The following is a 19,609-nucleotide window of genomic DNA, read 5'->3' as shown; positions in this document are numbered from 1 at the left end:
CTCTCAAATTATGTTCAAACAAACCAGGGATTTCCTTCCTTTTCACTGTAAACAATATGTTGCTACAAACTCCTTTTAAATTATGTATGTATTGCTTAGGTATCTTTGACAGTATTTAGAAAGAGCAAAAGTAGCTCAGATTTCATGACAGGGTAAAGTGAGTAAGAAGCAAAGAGAGAAGTTGCCTTTGAAATTATTACTTAATTCTCAGAACATTTCTTCAAGATAATTATTAACACAATGACATAACGTATCCAAGTACCCGTCACTTACAGAAGACAATGTTGCTTTAACTGTTTTTGCTAGATGAAGAATCACATACTGAAACATGTCTTTCAGCTCTGGCTTGCTGATGATTGCTGGCTACAAGCAAACTTATATTTAGGTATTCATCAGGACTTTGAGCTTGAAGACCAGAGGCCATATTGTTTCAGTGTTATGGTTGGACATGGCAAGAGTCATTATTTCAATGTAGAGCTGGGCAACGAGTTGGCAGTGTGGGAGAAATCATTCCAAAGAGCGATTTTCCTGGAAGTTCAAAGAACAGGGGTAAGTAGTGTATAATTTAAATCCTGGAGACATTTTATCAGTAGAATAAATATGAAAAATGTTTAGATAATTTGTGTGTTTAATAATTGCTTTGATGCGCTCCATGACTGAAGATCTGAGTACACTTTAATATACTGGAAGCACACTTTAATACACTGGAAGCTTCTGAAAGTTTCATCTTCGCATCAATATTTGTATGTCAATGACTATATAACAGTCTGTGAGTGTGTTATGAGAGTTTGAAAATTGGAAGTTGACTTTGATCATAACAAACTGGAAATGAATACATTTTACACTTGGAAAACTATTTTTGTGGACATTCTTTAGTCCACCTTGAACATTTTCTTCCAGAAATCTTATTTTCCACTCACATAAGGTGAATTTGTTATGTTTTACATAACGGTTCTGTTTTAAAAGAAGGAATATTTTCCTCTTACATTGTTAATTGTACATTGGAGTTGTTCTAGTTAAAACTGGAAGATTTTGAACACTCAGCGTAAAAGTGAGAGAAAAGTTTGTGATAGTATTAAATTCTCAAAATTAAAGAGCAGATTATTGCTTTCTACTGCCTAGTAAAGTTCTCTCAAGTCAATTATTCTCTCAGATCTGAGAGAGCACTTCCCATTAGGTGGATTTAAGTTTAAGATCAAGATTCCTGGTATAGTTGTCTAATTGTGGATATCTATTAGCATTGTGGTGAGTAAGCTCCCATTGGAATCAGTGAGTAGAGTCCAGAGAATGATTGTGCTTATCCTAAAGCAGATAATCTCTTCTAAAGGAGATATTTTGTGGTATGAAAACAGCCAAGATAAGTTGATTTTGATTTAATTTGCAATAATAAACAAGTTATTTGCTGAATATCTAAATTCATACTCCAAAGTGAGCTGGACCAGTGGTATGGGAATGTATGGATTAAAAGCATAGGCCTTCTCCAATTAAAAACATATGTACACAGTTTAGCACAAATGCAAGCTTGATCTGGCGTATTCAGGTTTGCAGGGATCTCCTAGAGATGTTCACAATAGCGAGAGCACTGGATCACAGCATTGCATTAGCACAGCCTGCAGGGAGCAGGAGTCCTAGCACAGCTGTTGAATCACCTCCTCTAAATTTCCAGATCTCTGGGATTCTAACAAGGTTTGCAGGTGCTTGTTTAGAACCCTTCCAATTGTCTCGTTGGACTGATGGGGTAGCAAAAAGAATGTGTAACGGTGATGCTGTTGCTTCTGGATTTCTGAGAAGGAATGCAGTTCTTCAGAAAATAATTGTTTCTTCCTGAAAGATTGCTGGGCATCAGGAAAGCATTAATAATGCATACTGACTATGCATAAAATATTTTCTTACATTAACTCTTCAAGAAATTACGATTCAACTGTTTGACCAACCATTCGATTATCCTATTTATTATCCATATAAAAAGCAGATAATATATAATTAAAATTAAGTATAACAAGTATAACAAGGGTGGAGATTAGCTGGTTCAGTTAGATTTCTGAAGTATTTATTGTTAAATCTGAAAACTTGTTGTTCTTTTACATCCTAACAGTCTTAAAATTAAGGAACGTTTCTTTGCTTGTGGAGTGAATGACCTTTTGTCATTCAAATCCAACAATCTTCTAGACTCATATCACACAAAATACATTCATATTTTTTCCAGCTGTGATTTAACCCATCTGAAACCTCCAGAAGCATTCAATTAAAATCCTGATCACAGTGCTTAAATCTCCACATGTGTGTTCCCATATCTTAATTTTCTCTCACTTGGTTGCATACATTCAAGTTTGTTATAAATCACTGTGTCAGTAGGATGCAGAGTGCTGTGGTGATTCTCTAGCAGTGAAAAATCTTTTGACTCTACTATTTTCTTTCTTCCTTCAAAACATAAATGCTGCTTTGAATGCCCTTCTTTTCAGAAGGATAGCAAGAGCAGCATGAATGAGATGCAACTTAACATTGCATAGATTATTTCAAGCCATAGAAAAAGAACTGGCATTTAAGCATGCAGAAAATTGAAGGTTGTTATCGGTAGATTAGATTGTCCATAAAAATTCTTTCTTTTGGAGAAGGACCTTAATTGCAGATGGAAGTTCATTTTTATTCATAAATGATCGGGCAAGATTCATGGCAGGTGTTGGATTGCAGTGTGTCATTTCAGCCATTCTTATTTCAATGTGGCTTGATTCTCTTTATTGTTAAGGGTCATTAGGATCTTGCCTTTGACAGAGTTGCTAAACTCATCCTGTACATTTTCCTTGTGTTTGGTGTTTCTTTAAGAAGAATTGTATTTCTGAGAATATTCTGTCCTTAGACAGTTTATGAAAAGAAATGCTATGGTGCAATGCAATGTTCAAAGGTTTTGAGTTTTATCTGCCCTAGTGTGATTTTTATCTATATTTCTTCTGAAAATGACAACAGTGTTAAGTGACAGAAATAATGCAATAAAGCAGGAAGAAATCCCCCTCACAGTATTGTTCCCCTTTCAGCTATCATAAAGCTATATTTCAAGCTGCAAATGCTTACAAAGAGGTGTCCGCCAAGAAACTGTGAATTTAGTGGCCCCCATGAAATGAATCTATTTACAACCAATGATAACAAGCAAACATCTTAAATCCATGTGCTAGAAGTATCTGTATTTTCGTCCTAGAAAAAATATTATAGTAGCTGATGGCATAACTTGGACAGATGGGGGCAATAAAAATGCAATAGAACTAGGGCAGGAAGGCAGTTGAAAGGCAGAAGTGCAGTTAAAAAGTATTTCCATGAGGCTGGTAATAAAAGTCAGCATTGCAGTGGAGGAAGATAGGACATGAAGTCCTCTCAATCATAACTAGAAGTTCGATCGTTTCCCACAAATCCCATCCAGCCTCTCTGTCTCATCTGGAACATCCTAAACAATGCAAGACCAATTAGTAATGCTCAGATTAAGTAATTCTTCTTTTTTCCTTTTTTTCTTTAAACTTTTTTACATTGTAGTCAATCTTCAGAAATAAAGCCCCAGCACATTTTCCAGATTTTTTAATAGTTGTTTGACCCTTCGGGTAGTGCTGTCAGTACTATGGGATTTTATTTCAGGTTTTTTTCAACCTTGTCTTTTTTAAGTTACTTTCTCAGTATTCTTCCCTCTCCTCAAAGTATTCTTTCCAAAGGAAATTATCTTGATTCATCTGAGTCTTGGATATGATTGTTAAATTAATGCAGAAACATCTCAGGAGGATGATTTGGATCTTCGGCATCTTCAGTCTTGTTCAACCAATAGAGAAAAATATTGCAATAGTATTTGGTAGTGGGCAGAGGAAAGAGCGACATTAATACATTTTGCTGTCAGCTGTAGGAAAGTTGGACTGCTTTGACATCTTGAAACTTTGTACTTGTCACATGGATGGCAGAAGACAGAAGACGAATCTGCTTCACAAGATGGAGGAGCTCTCAGGAGACTGAAAAAAACATACAGGGGGAAAGTAATCTACTGCAGTGTGTAAAATACACACAGTTGGTGTCTAGTGAGGAGACATGGTTACATGCTCCCCTCATTTATCTAGCAACTTTTAAACAGGAAAGAAAGTTTTCCCTTTGTGCTTCCAGCTGTGATGCAAATGCTGCAAGCTCTTTTGAATCCTCATGCAGCTGAAAAACCTAGTTTTATTATAGTATTTACTTTGCTTGGACAAAAAAAAAAAACCACCACCACAAAACCCTGTTTAATATGAGTTACTGCAAAAAATAAAATGGGTCAGAAGTTGGACTCCACTCAATCAGAACAGAATAATCAAGAAGTTTTGCTGCATGGATATTTTCTGTGCTTAAAGGTAAGTACTTCTAGTGAACTTCTTTCCATTTTGTTCTGTAACTCAATGACCAATTTTGACAGAAAAATAAACATTGGAAATAAAAATATAATATATATTTTTTGAGGACAGGGATATGAATGTATTGTGCAAAGAGAAATTTTAGCAGTAAAATTCATGTTCTTGGAATGATACAAATTCCTCCTGTGATGAATACACATTAAAATAACAGGAAACAAACAAAAAAGTTGTAATATTTCACTTAAATCCATGTGATATGAACATTATTATGATTATTTGATTATTTGAAGTCTGAAACCAATTTATAATGACCATAAATGTATGACACAATTATTCCATGTTTTCTGTCTTTACATTTCAGTTAACATGTATCTGCTTCTGTGAATGTTTTATCTTTTTGTATGCAGTTTAAAAATTTATTTATTTTCCTAAGAGTTAACAAGGAACCATTCTCTATGGTGAGATTCTTGATGCTGAACATGTAAGCCAGACTGACTCATTGTAACTCAGAACTGCTCGTTGATTATGTCTGCTCCTAGATAAATGCAAAAATAATTATTGGGAATAATGGTACATGCAAACCTGGAGCTTTCTTTATATAGGATTCCAATTTCATTTTTCTTTCCACAAATACTGTGCAGCTAAAACACCATGATTAAAATTCCTAGGGGAAAAAAAAAAACTATCATTAAAACAAACTAAGTTGATCAGTTCCTCTTCTCTTTTGTAAGCAATGATCGATTCCTCTTCAATATTGGTCTATCTGGCCAGTGGCTGTTTTCATCTGTGAGCATAAGCAGGGTTCCACGCTTATGAAAGGTGACAGACATGAGAGTAATATCTTACAGTATCCTCAGTTCACTATCTTCCTGTTCCAGACTTTAACTTTTCCCTCTCTACACTGTATGTTCTTCAGGATGATCTATATGAAACGCCTGAGGAGTCTACAACCATGTTATTGATGATTAAAAGAAAACAAAACAATCACATAATTATTTTCAAGAAGTGATTTACACAATATCCTTTCTTCAGCTTTGTATCTCTTTCCCTTTTTATCTCTGATAAAGTGTCTTATCCTGGTTACTTTTTTATATCCTCTGTTCTATTCATCTTTTCAAATATCCTTGTAACATCTTGTCATAGATTTTACCAGTTCATCAGTTTTAATTATTTTCTAAGCCATTCATAATATTCTCATCTGAGAAAGATGAAGTTTCTGTCCATGAAACATACATTATTTATAGTACAAATCCTTTCAGAATCTGTACTGTTGACAGGTTTTGGTTTTCATCTCTTGTTCTTCTAAGATGGTTTAAAAGTTTTATTTGTAAAACTTATCCATGTAATGCTTCCCCCTTGTCCCTCCTTCACAGCTCAGGAAATAATCTATGCAATCTCATTCGTACAACTGCTTGCTGTTTCTTCTGGACTGTTACTTAATTTAACATGCATATTTCTGATAAAAATGCTCTGAAATGGTTCATTGGAACTCAATGAAAACATACAGAAGTGAAAAGGTTGCTTCTAACTGATTTAATAACCTTGCCAAGAAAGCAGTGTTTCCCTTTAAAAGCATTCAGTTGACTATATTGTATAAAATATCAGTATAGTAGCTACCGTAAGCATACATACTACTTTCTAGCCTGTCATAAGCAATAATTGGTTTCTGACATGAAAAGTAATGCTTATATTTCAAATCACCTACTTGCTTCTGTGATGTGTAAAATCACTTATAACAATGAGAGGTCAAAAAGAAAGAACTGTGCAAAACTGCATTGGCATTTTAAAAACCCACATTTTCACCAAATTAAATGGAAAAATAGCTCCCATATTTTGAGCAGCTCCAGAAAGAGCCAAAAATCATTTATTTATTTATTTATTTGGGCTTTTATTCTCAGTCCACTAGAAATAACAGTGAACTCGTGATTTCAAGATTAGGAGCCAACTGGAGCCAACAGTTCCTTTACATAAAAGTTCAAATGGCTTCTAAACTATTTTTTGCCACTGGACATCAATGCATATTTTAGCAACATTCCTTTATATATGGTTAAAGTTGAGTGATCACCAAGCCCCTGAAAACATGAGCAGTGATATATGCTGGACAGTGATGTGTATTCCTTGCAATCCAACTGTATGATGGCCAAGCTGTAATGAAGTGATTTTTTAGTGTGAAAGGTACGAGTCCAATTGAAGACTTTGGATTTAGAGAAAACTGAAGTTTGTGACGTTTGGATCCAGGCAGCCTGAAAGAAGTTTAGTTCCTGGGTCTCCTTCCTGGAACATTACACAAAAGCTGTTTTCTAGTCATTCTCCAGTGATGTTTTGAATTGGTCCTATTACGACTCAAGTTAGATGTAATTAGAATAGAACTTGAAGACTGTGTCCCCACTGGGACTTGTGCAAGATTAGGTATCTTTCTACTCATCTTTCTATCTCAGCTAACCCAACTCTTCCAACTACCTGATTTCTGAGATGCTGAAAAGACTTTGGGCATCTCAGTAACTCTGGGGTCAAAATAAACACACTCATTGTTTCTAGGCATCCTTGGGAATTAAGTGGTGCTTGAGAAATGGTAGTCTAAATCACCCTCTGCGACTGAGCAAAACAATTCCACCTAAATAAACAAAATCTAGCAGAAATTCGGCACTCTGAATAAGAAGTAATTGTCATTTCTAGCTTATGAATATTAATTCTTCGTGCTAAACTGAGAGGATGAGTAAAACAGGATTGGTTGATCACAGTGTAATCCTTGTGAGCTCCAAATAATATGTTTAAAATGCAGAAATGTTAAATACAGTTGCCAATCCTATCTTAATTTTATATTCTGTGATGATAACAAAGCATACATGAAATAGAATTATATACAGGAATCCCTTTAAGAATGGAAACAGCACCATATGCTAATTTCTAAACTCGTTTCTGAAACAAATAAGCAAATATCCTCCTTAAATTCAGGTGAGATATTAAATAGTGCTTAGGTTAGGTTAGATTTATAGAGTCATTAAAAGTTACTTACCAGTTTGTTACCATCATTATGTACAGAAAGCTTATTACAATTCCAATTTAACTGGTCATCTTTAGAAATACTATCAAATTCTAATTGATTTTCCCACTGATGCAAAAAAACCTACTATTCTCCAGCACAAAGAAAGATGCTGAGAACCATATGGATTGATTATAAATGCATTTGTAAAAATGAATAATAATTCAACAATTCAGATAACAGGTGAGAATCAAACAATGCCCCTATTATGCTTTTTAAAAAGCAAGAGAATATATCAATTTACAAGGCTGTTGAACAAAATCTTGTTTACATTTCTGCATTTTAACATTATCAATATAAAATGTTGATTTTCATGAAGTTACACGAATATTTCTAAAAATAGTACTATATTCCTAAAATTATAAATTATTCATATTGAACAGGTAAATCCAAAGACTTACATATATATCTGTTAATATATTTATATTTATTTATAAATCCAAATATTTAGATAACAACTATGTAGTGTGAGTCTAGTTTTGGTATTATTTTCCAGAGTATTCTATAGATTTGACTAAGGATGAAACTGTTAAAGCTTCAAAAAGTTACTCTCATGGAATTTCAACTTTGTAGAGTAATATTACCTTTGAATTTTAATACTATGTTTTCAAAAGCTGGTGTTCCCTATTGTTGTCCGCCTGCGATTCCTTTATAAGAATCAGACAGAAAAACAAAATCCCAGCCCAAGCATCATTGATTCAGAACTGAATTTTGTACTCAGGAATGTCTCTTGTTGGTATTTCTAATTTAAATCCCTTTTCAGCTGCAAAATTGTAGAATTTGTAGTTCACCAGAAAAGAAAGAAACCTTTATTATATGACAAACTGTATCAAAATCAAGTCAGTGCCTTTGCTGAAGTAAACCATTAGAGTTCCACTAAGATGAGTGGTGCCAGCCTGATTACCATGATTGTTACAGCGAGTCTACCTCAGGTACGTGAAAATACACTTGAGACAATCTGCAGGTAGGAAACTCTTAAACATTTAAGTCACTGCTATATCTCACTTTTCTTATGGAAAAATGAGCTGTTGCTCAGGCACACAGATGAGGAAGCACAGTCTCTTCCTGACATAAGCCAAGGCTAAAAAATGCACTTGGAAGTGTCACTGCTAGAGGGTGACACTGCTGGGCTGCCGGCCTTTCATTTTGTCCTCCTGCCTCCATTTCTCTCACTGCCTTTTCCTACAACCAATGCAAGCCACAGTCTGCCTGTTCAGCAGAGGACGTAGCAAGTCTTTTTTCTTCTGTCAGATTTACATTACCCGCAGGTTCATATTACAGAGGGAATGCTGTGGCTGTAAGCGGGCATCCATAACTGCAGTATATGTTCGTCTTGCCAAGTAATAGCTGAACCTACAACAGTTCAGGAGAGATTAGTTAACCTATCAGTCTTCTTATAGGAACACAGTCCCCTACAGAGAATCGTTTGCTTCAGGCCACATGTGCATGTAGTCCTAGTCTCCCTGTGATAGTGGTTTAATGCTTAATCCCAGTTACGCTGAAGTTTTTTGAAAAGGCAGCCTGTCCAGTGAGCTGCTGTAATGTCGCAAGTTCTACAAATTACAGAATCACAGAATGGTTGGGGTTGGAAGGGACCTCTGGAGATCATCTAGTCCAACCCACCTGCTAAAGCAGGTTCACCTAGAGCAGATCACACAGGAATGTGTCCAGGTGGGTCTTGAATGTCTCCAGAGAAGGAGACTCCACAACCTCTCTGGGCAGCCTGTTCCAGTGCTCTGGTACACTCAAAGTAATAAAGTTTTTCCTCATATTCAGATGGAACCTCCTGTGCTTCAGTCTGTGCCCATTGCCCCTCATCCTAGCATTGGGAACTACTGAAAGGAGTCTGGTCCCATCCTCTTGAAATTACAAATAGATTATATCTGATAGATATTTATTTCAGTTAGAACAGCTGTTGTGTGGCAGGAATTTTACTTACAAGTGTGGCTCAGATTGTAATAGATGACCTGAAGGCAAAAGTTGCAAGCATAGCAGTATCCTGAGAAAGCCAACATTTAAAACATGAACATATGGGTGTTATTTTCTAAAGCACTAAGCACTGAGCTACCACTTCTACTGAAATCAATAGAAGCTTTCTTCGTAGTTTGATGAAAGTATAATGAGCTATTATTTGAGTCCTCTGAAGCATCTTAGTTTTAGTGCCCGTGTATCTCTTGCATACATATATACTGAACCACAGATGTTCATTGATGTTTAAAAACCCCAACTATAATGTCTTCTTGAAATAATCGGATTACAGCACTGTCTTTTGCAAGAAAATGTACTTTTTTATACTAATACCCAGCCAAGTGTGTAAAAAAGGGTCATTTTAGGTTGTTAGATGCCATTCCTTTGATTGCAGCAACTACAGATTGTCAAGGGATTTACAAGAATTTTAATCAGATCTGTTTTGTTTCAGTAAGGTGGTTTTAATTGTATCAATCCATAAGTATCACAGTTCTGTGACATGTTACATTCCTTAAAGGTATGGCCAAATGAGTGAATCTGCCACATTTTTTAAGTAAAGATAGTATTCATTTGTTCACTCTCACAGAAGTTATTTCACTGATCCTTTTGCACAGTTTTCTGGAACACGAATATACCTAAGCATCAGAAGTCTGTTCTGGATGCAATTTCTGAAAACTCTCATGCTCTTGATGAATGTCAGATTTCATTGTCATTTTCTCATATGTCATGTGGATATACAGTACGAAAGCTTTCAATGTACTTTACAAATGTCTTCTGAAAGCTTTCTTAAAAAAGTTGATAGATAATATAAAATATATTATCCTAAAATAACAATCAAAATTTGAAAATATGAGAAAGCCTAAGTACATGCATTTTAATTCAACTATTTTGGAATTTCAAAGAGTTTAAAAAGCACTTCTGTTTAGCACAAGTAATTCTATGTAGAAAGACTGTTGAAAAAGATTTTGCAGGCTGTCTTCAGAATTAAGGGCTTTAATTTTGTATGCCTCCTAGGACACACTATGTGGGCTGAGATATGTTTCTCAGTACGACCATAACAACTCCGGTTGCTCTTATCATCATCTCCACGTCCAACTTGGATTTTTTTTTTATGGTAAAAATTGAATTTTTGAAAACGCTCATCCTTGACCAAGCCAGTCTCATATTAAGGCTTCTACCAAACTCTGTGTTTTGGTAAATACATTGGATGTGTAAGAAACCTTACTCTTGTCACTTCTGTGTGCTTTAATAGCTTGTAAAAAGCTGCTGTATAAATTCTTAATGTAGGAATCTGTGTTCCAATCTGTCTGCTGTTGGTACAGGTTTTTTCCCTACCCTCACTGTATGTCAAATGCTGTTGTGCATTATTTTAGTTCTAATGCATAATAAAAGAGCACATCATTTAGGTCCTTCTCTATTTCAGTCATTTAAGTTCTTCTGTCACATCCTGCAAACTTCCTTCTATTTTTTACAGATGCCCACACTGACATATGCAGTGGGATTTGGTCTCAGAAATAAGAAGAAGCAACTATCAGTGATATTTGGATGATATTAAAATTTTATCAGTTCAAATTGGCAACCCTGGAGTCTTCTGTTAATAAAATTGAAATGTTGACCAGTAATTGATCTCTACGGAAAACGCTTACAATTAAATTCAATTATTATATTAATCTGCAGAATGACAAACAAATGGCTTCATATACATTTAGCCCATTAGAATTCCGCTCTCCTCCTCATCTGTATACAATTCACTTTTTTAAGTCTTTATGAGATCATGGATTTTTTTGAAAAGTCAACTCCTTTAATAGTGAAAAGTGCTCAGTTTGGGTATTTCTATTTGTTCTGATTGAGATTTTTAGTCACTTAATTTTGTTCTGCATATGGCTAAGCTTTCATTGTTATTTTTTTTACATTAAATCACAAAAGACAAATCTTGAATAGCGCAAAAGAGCTTTGCCATTAACTTCAATAGGTGTTGGGGTCATCGCTGAATTAAACATGCTAAATTAAACATGCTAAATGCATGCACTGTTGTTATTCACATGTATCTATGTTCATTGGGCTGTTAACTATACAAAAAGGAAAAAGACAAGAACCAAATGATGATGGCTGTTTTACAACAGATGAAGTTGGTACTGTTTTTACTGAACAAATAAAACTGTATTCTCATCAGTTGTGTTATTTTACATATAAAAAGAAAACAATATTCCAAAGTCAAAGTTTTCTGAAGATTTTAGCATTTAGTATATTGATGGCATATTATTTCCATGCGGAGACATAACACCTATTTTAACCTAAAATGAATAAGCAAATAATATGAATACAGTGTGCAACATATATACTGTATGCATATGGATATGGTTCTTGCCCCAATGCTTTGCTGTCTGAATGTTTTTATAATTTAATTTTAGGAAGTATGTGTTGAATTCTGTAACATGAGTATACTGAGAAATAATGTCTGTGTTCCCACTTGAGTTTAATAAACCTTTACAGCCAATCTTAGAGCAATTGTATGTATAAATCTATAAAGTAGTTGACAGGGTAGGAGGGGAAATGTGTAGTTTAAACAGTAAAGTGTAATGGTATTGCCTGCTTTCCAGTTGCTTTTTGGAAAATAAACAAGCAAAATCATGTGTGTGCCAGATTTGTATTAATGTAGAATAGAAGGCGGGTATTTATTTCTGTAAACACTAGAAATTCCTGCTCAGAAGAACATAGCTGAGCCCAGAATGAATGAATATATTTCATACAAATGCTGTTGTTAAAGCAAAAGTGAGGTTTTTCTTTGAGTAAGACAATAACTAATGACAATGTAGCCAGGTATCAGCTGAATTTTTGAAACTGTAAGCTTGATGAGGCATTAGGAACAACAGCACTAGAGTTATAAAAGTAAACTCCATTAAAAGGAATAGGCAGTGTGTCGTCTTTCTGTGTTGCCCTTACATGAGCAACATCACTGAATCTCATTTATTCCTCAGGAACATTATTTGCCAAGGAAGTAGAAGAAATCTTAGGAAAAGGAATATTGACTGGTTGGTAACCGACCAACCTGATTCTTTAAAAATGATATAAAATGGTATTTTTTTACTTTGAAGCCTTGTTGATGATCTCAGAAAGAAACATCTCAACTGACAGGTATTATTAGTAATCATAATTTTAAAGAATTTTACTAAAAAACGTAAACTAGTGGAACCCTTGTTCCTTAGACAGAATGCAATCCTACATCACAGTAACGTTAAAAGATTGTTTATCTTGAAAAAAATCCATAGGTACTATGTTGGACACCTATGACAGGACTTAGGCAAATTTAGGTCCCCCAGCTAAAGCATTTCAGTAGGTTTATATTCCAGTAACCACAAAAATCTATTGCATGTCCAGATTTATTTAGAAGTTTTTGGACTGCACATTCCCTAGAGCAACCAGACTTGTTACGGCTTCAACCTACACAGGAGAACCACACGTCTCTGCCAAAATCAGAAGGGTACTTACTCTCAATGACACCTCCAGCTCCTAGGTGCCAGCCCTCTTTTCCCATCATTTAGCTTCCAAATTTTTTTCCTAACTCTCTGCCCTACCCAGCCTTCCTGCTCCCCTCCAGGAATTGAGAATCCCCTGTAGTTTGTGCATAGACAAGAGTTCGCCTTTGTATCAGCAGTTTGCAGAGGAGAGACAAATTTTGTTAGCAAGAAGGAAAAAGCCGTGGCCTGCTTTTAACCTTCCCCTTCCGCTTTTGGAGCAAAGAGGGTTGCTCACTCTCACATGAGCTACAGGCAAAGAGTACATGTGCTAGGACTGGTATTGCCAGGATGTGAGATAATTAGTGCATAGGTATAGTAGTGTTGCGTGATACTGCCTACATTTATAGTGCAGTGCTAGCACGATAGTGTCATGTTGGCCACCACAAGTCTGCCTGAAGAAGCAGCTGGCACATCCAGTGGTTCTGCAGAATAGCTCCAATGAACCTGCCAGGAAGAGGGCAGGAGCTCCAGGATCCTCAAACAGTCTGCTAATCGAGGAGGATAGATCAAAGGTGAATTATTTCTGGGAAGTCTCTATGTCTGGGGGAAAGATAGTGAGTGTATATGTGTAGTCATTGTCACTATTAAGCCCTCTCAATGTCTGGGAGGACAGTCACCAGCGTCAAAGACAGACCAATGCCACACTTCTGAGTAGGAACAGGAGGTCTAATAGATTCCTTCTATGAATGAGTCAGAAACACTGTTCTTCCCCTATTTGGACAGTCTTATTAGCAACTTAATGATCTTTTCATGAGTTAAAGGTATGTGCATTGAGATACTGATACCTGAACAAATACATAGATAAGAGTTTTGTAATTGTCTTTTACTACAAATAATTATTCTACAGGCCATTTCACCATTGCTTTGAAAACAAACAATTGATCTAGGAGGTATATTACAATTTTCTGAGCTGTTGTAGTTCAGGCATAAGACCTTTTAACAGCTAAATTCGTAATACTTTGACTAAAGAATCTCATCAGGCTTAAACAGTCTACATCTCCATAATGTTCAGAATCACAAAGGTTCGAACTGGAAAAACCTTTGCATCTTGTCCGGAGCAGTACAAGCCAAAGATGGTCACTATACGACATTTGCTAACATTTTGAATCTTCATATGTGTATGAGCTATGTAAATTAATGTGACTATTAGGAAATAGCTGTATGATGGGAAAATAGTTTAATGCATATCTTAAGGCTGGTAACCTCGTAGATTCTCACCTACCTGTGCTTACTTACAGTCCCCAAGAGTTTTGTGGTAAGCTAGTAGTAGACCTAAGCATGGAAAAGTCTCATTTCCAATCAGTAGAGAAGATTTTTTTAATAACCTTTTCATCTCTGTTGCTTAAACAGTGAGTTCTCAAGCTGGCTAATATACAGTGCTGTTTGCTTTTCTGCAAAATTCACTACAAGACAGCTACGCCTAGATTTCTTACATTAAACTTCTATGTAAAAATTGTTGTAGGTAACCAAGGGTGATCACACAATTGCAAGTGTACAGGAAACTTGTTCCAAAGGCAAGAAGACAAAGGAGGAGCGCTCTGTACTAGTGCTAATGAGTGGAGATGGGGATCCTTATCACAGAGCTTAGAATCTGCTCAAAGTCATTGAGCAAATGCCATAGGCAGGCTTTTGAATTTATACAGCAAAACCCAAACTAATTCTGTTGTAAAGAAAAAGCTCTGTCTGTTTGTAGTGTTTAGCACAGTGAAAATGCAATATAATCTGTTTGTCTCCAGTATTTGTCTGCAAATAATTTCCAAACCAGTTGCACTATTTGCAAATATTGCATGTTTGTAAAGTACATCAGGCTAATTATTTGTGAATAGTTCATTCTAGTATTTATCATTCATGGCTGAGCAATTAGGTGCTTACCCATTGGGGGACTCTAATTTAATATGTTTTAAAAATTGCTTTGCTGAGTCAGAGCTCAGCTAGTGTAACTTTTTAATTGGAAAATAATGGAGAATAAGTTATGACTGGTGCTTAACAACACCTTATAATTACTGAATAAAATGTAGGGATATTTAAATGTCATTCTAATTTAATATCACTCACTGAAATCTTTTAAAATGCCAAATAATATGATCTTTGAACACCAATGAGTAAAATAATTTCTTCAGAAATAATATACATCTCATTGTTGAACTGATTATAATACTATTCTGTACTAATAAATTAATTTAGTTCCCAGCCCTTTCAAAATCCTCTATAAAATATCATATCTGTAACTCAGAAATGGTTATTTTAGTATGATTCTAAATATTCTTATTAATAGTGGAATGAGGCAAGCTTTACAATTACTAAATATAAAAGTTTTAGATTGTACTAAAAATCTTTAAAGAAAAATTAAAAGGACAGTTTTCAACTTCAGCAAGTTTATTAATGCTTCCAATCTCCTCTAGGATATTCTCGTGTTATAAATATTTTTTGGAATTTAAAGAAACTATCCAGATACAAAAATTACGTAGAAACAAATGTCTAAGCATGAGGCAACATGGGGTTTATGAAATATCAATGAGATCAAAGTAATGCTCCCTTGGCAGGAAAAAAAAAAAATCAAATATATCATAAAGCACAAAGGTTTCATTTTTAAAATGTCTGGTAAGATGAGGTGAGGAAAACTGGAGACAGGATCTGATCTCTACTCCTGCTGAAGGCAATGGGCTTTTTGCCATTAACTACAAATGGCGAATGTTGTCAGGTTGTTTCATTTTACATCAACAGCAGAAGCATTTTCATCTGCCTTCGGAATCCATCATATACCCAAGTTAGCTAGCCTTAAAAACACATTTAAAGAAGAATGTTAATTGAATTTTACTGTAAAGCTTATTCAGAAGTTTAAACAGAACTTATGGGTTTTGTTAATAGAACAGACTTTCTAACCTGAAAGGTCATCAAAGAATTGATGTGTATATATAACACTGTCTGCAAGTATCAATGCTAACTAATGAGTGATAGTTATTAGTTCTTATTAAATTACATTAACTAACATTAACATAGGGGTGCTCTGGCACATCACCCAAGTTTATGAAAGAAAAAATATTTAAATCAGATGGACAGGTCAAGTAGACAGATAGCTTTTTTACATTTGCTCAAAATGATGCCAGAAGTCATTAACAGGTCAGGTCTAAGCAGTTTTCCAAAAGCTTTGAAATGGTCGGATTTGGCTTTGTTAGTTCTGTGTTGCATTTTGGAAAGGAATATGGTTTCCAAGAATATGGTATTAATTTTCTGGAAGAGCGACTTAAAATATAGAAGACCTCCACTTAATGTCTAGCTGAGAGGTCTGATGCTGACCTACATTCAGAAGTTTTTGAAAATTTTAAAATGTAATAATATAAAGCAGTACCAGTGTTGCCAGCCGAATGTCTTCCCACACACAAAAATGCATAAAATATTATTTTTATATGATAAATGATGATGATGCTTGTTCTCTCAAAAATCATGTGGGTTTTTTTTCCAGTCTAAAACATACATGTGCAGTTGGCAAGGGGATACCCTGTGTTTCACAGTCGACTTTGCTCTGGGATTTACCTGTTTTGACAGTAAAACAAAGGTAAGAGGAAAAAGAAAATAAAACATAACTTTGATGGGTTTTTACTATTACTGCCTTTGTCATTAACTGTATTTTTTATGTTAATCAGTAACGGTAATTATTTATGTGGATGTTGAGTATTTCTTCCCCAAACGTACTGTACTTTTTATTTATACAACACTACTGAAATGTAGTCAGTTTGGGACTAGAAAGGGACAATTATACTTGTGCCTTAGCATGTAAAATACATTTTGGAGAAAGATATAAAAAGAAATAATTTTCTTTTTAAGTAATAAAAGAACTTGGTTTCTTAGTAAAGAAGAAATGCCAAGACTTTTAAAAGATCACTAGTCATGAAAAAAATTGAGTGACCCCCGTTCTATTTGTTTTGAAGCTATGGATATAAAATAGGATTAATTATTCTTCCATCATAAGAAATTTAGGCCATGTCTAAAATAAGCAGAACAAGGGCAAATGCATTTCAAAGTCATAATCTATAAGATTAAATTCACTTATTTTGCAAAACAGAGTGGCTATATATAAAGTGCCTACAGGGGATGGTTTATGATAGATGCCAACTTCCAAGCTCTCTCTCTAATTTTACTATTTTATATATAATTTAAAGTGATACTCTAATTTAAATTATTCTAAATGGATTTATACATTTGTTTACCAGTAGAACTAAACATACATTAAAAAAATATTTCTGCCTTAATAGAGCTATACAGGAGAAAGTCTGTCCTCTGAAATACGCAGCTCCAAACTGAAAGGATTTTTTAATTATATATTATATTACAGAACTCAGTCATCCTGAGTTAAGAGGAAACATGCTGCATTTTGAAATATTGACACAGGATCTAGTTTTAATGTGTTAGCATTTTGGTGAGTTTAGGCCAAAATGCACAAATCTTTGTGCAGAAAAATGATGATCAAGATCACTGTTATTTGAAAATTTAGACTAATTGCATTAAGTGCACTATCCTACAAGGTGGTATAAAATTTCAGGAAATATGTTTGCATACCTTCTCTGCCTCAGGTGATACTGCGTTCTGAAACTGTGCTTTTTGCACAATTGTACACATTCTGTGTGTAGCCACAACTTACCTATAGACAGTAATCTCATTAAATTAGTCTATATAAAGTGTTCCTTTTAAATGTGAAGATTGATTGGGTACACTCACACCTTTAAATTTATAAACCTCTCTATTGATGCTGCTTTTTACAAGATCAGAAAATGAGCCATAATTAGAATCCTGTTCCCACTGCATTCAGTAGAACCAAAATACCACTTTTAAAGGGGATAGGACTTTAAGCCACATTACCTACCTTCAGTATTGACGAGGAGGAGAATTTAGATGAACGTTTTTTTCTTACCTAGGGAGAAATAGAGACTAATGTCAGATAGATTGATTCTGTTGTTAAACAGTAAAAATTCTGGAGAGCTCAAAACATTTGTTGTTCATCTGTGTGAGAGATAGTGATGTCCTCTGCATCCTCAAGCCTGAGTAAGGCAGTAATGGGTGGCTTCCACAGTTCATCTTACTTCCATAATTGTCAGTTGGAGCTGACTGTGTTGCCCAACACTCATAGATTTTTCAGAATCTTTCCTACCAACACTGAATAGATTGTTGAAGTGGATTAAAGCAATTAACAGTTCACTAGGGACACAGCAATTTTTTCTTGGAGATAATGAATTTCAAATTAATGTCACCTACTGATGCAAAGAATGGCCTTACACCACAGCAGGTGTTCATACAGGCTTATTAAAGTGAAGGCCAGTCTCCTCTCTGCCCTGCGACTCTAAGCTGAGATCTCAAATTTTGGTCAACCAGCTCATGTACTCATTAAAAAATGTTCTTTGTTATGGTCTGTAAAATAATATAAAAAGGGCCTTCTTTTTACAAATGACAAAATAAAAAGGCAAGAACTTTTGCTTAGGAGTTTAAATGTATTTAAGGAAGCTCGCCTCTAGAAGTCTTCTGGGGGAATTCTTAAACTTATTTGAAAGAATGACTTCATTTCATACATGTTCTGTTCCAGGGTCGTCATGGGCTTAACTCATGCAGTGTTTACTATTTTGGGCCCATTACAGATGAATTCTTGTGGCCTGCAGCTGCTTTCTATCCTATCATAAAGATTTTTTTTAACTTGTTGGCTTGATTGGTTCATCTTCTGTATCTTGTGTCTCCAGCTGCTCATCGAAGATAAAGGGATCCCAAAGAGTGCATTTTCTTCCACCTTCCAGAGCCGTCTACTTCTTTTCTTTTCCACTCGGTGTCAACTGTTGAGAGAGATTATGACTCCAGCAACGCCTATTATTGCTAAATTGTTCCTAAGTTCTTGTTTCACCTTCACCCTAGGAGTTACATTATATAGTGAACATTCATCTATCCTATTTAGATCCAAAGTCATTTATGCTTTGAATACTTTTCAGGTGGTTTAATTAGGCCCTCTGGACCCAGTTAAAATCTCTTCATGAATTTGAAGTTTAAGCACCATCACAATGCTGTAGCATAGTTGGGTTTTTCTTCATCTGTTGTATTTATGTAAGTCAATGATGTTTATGTCTGCAGGGAACCAGGAGATGGAATCAGGTTTTTTGTGCCTGCCTTAAACACTTTTTTATTTATAGGACACTCCCTTTCCCTATGAGTAGGGTTCTGAAGACCGGTAGCACTGGTCTACATGAAGAAGCTATTTTGCAATGAGGTATATTGGAAAATGGAACATAGCAAACTTTTTTCTGTGTGTGCTTATGAAGTAGCCATAAAAGTATTTAAATTGTGTTTCCTCAGCAGTGTCCAGGGACACATTTCAACATGTGCACAGAATTTTCATTAAGGTTATAGGGATTGAGGAAACAACAGTAGGAAGTCTGGATGCAGGTTGTTAATTTGTGGGTTTTTATTTTGTATATATTTATTTATTTTATATACATTTTCAGGCCATTAATAGAATACATTCAAATAAATACAGAAAAATAATTTCCCAATATTTGTTTTTAAAAAGTATCTCCATAAATACTAAAACATACCTGTCAATCTAGGATTTGCCGACAGTCATAACATGCTATGCATAAACCTGTAGGACACCAAGAAGCCTATAACTGTCTAATGTAGAGATTATTTTTTGTGGTTTGTGAGACTACATTCAATAATACATTTTTACATTTCTGTATCTTATTTTCTCT

General features: G+C 35.0%; 1 protein-coding gene across 1 annotated transcript in view; it reads left to right on the top strand.

The window, feature by feature from the left end:
- The window catches only part of SNTG2 (syntrophin gamma 2), a 262,809-nt gene that overhangs the window by 231,364 nt on the left and 11,836 nt on the right, over positions 1-19,609 (top strand). The window contains exons 14-15 of the mRNA XM_065632065.1: positions 340-549; positions 16,348-16,440. Of these exons, the coding sequence (XP_065488137.1) occupies positions 340-549; positions 16,348-16,440 (303 nt within the window). The remainder of the gene's footprint in view (positions 1-339; positions 550-16,347; positions 16,441-19,609) is intronic.

The sequence above is a fragment of the Caloenas nicobarica genome, chromosome 3 (genome assembly GCF_036013445.1).
Source record: "Caloenas nicobarica isolate bCalNic1 chromosome 3, bCalNic1.hap1, whole genome shotgun sequence".
Classification (NCBI taxonomy): domain Eukaryota; kingdom Metazoa; phylum Chordata; class Aves; order Columbiformes; family Columbidae; genus Caloenas; species Caloenas nicobarica.
This window is presented reverse-complemented; position numbering and strand designations above follow the sequence as displayed.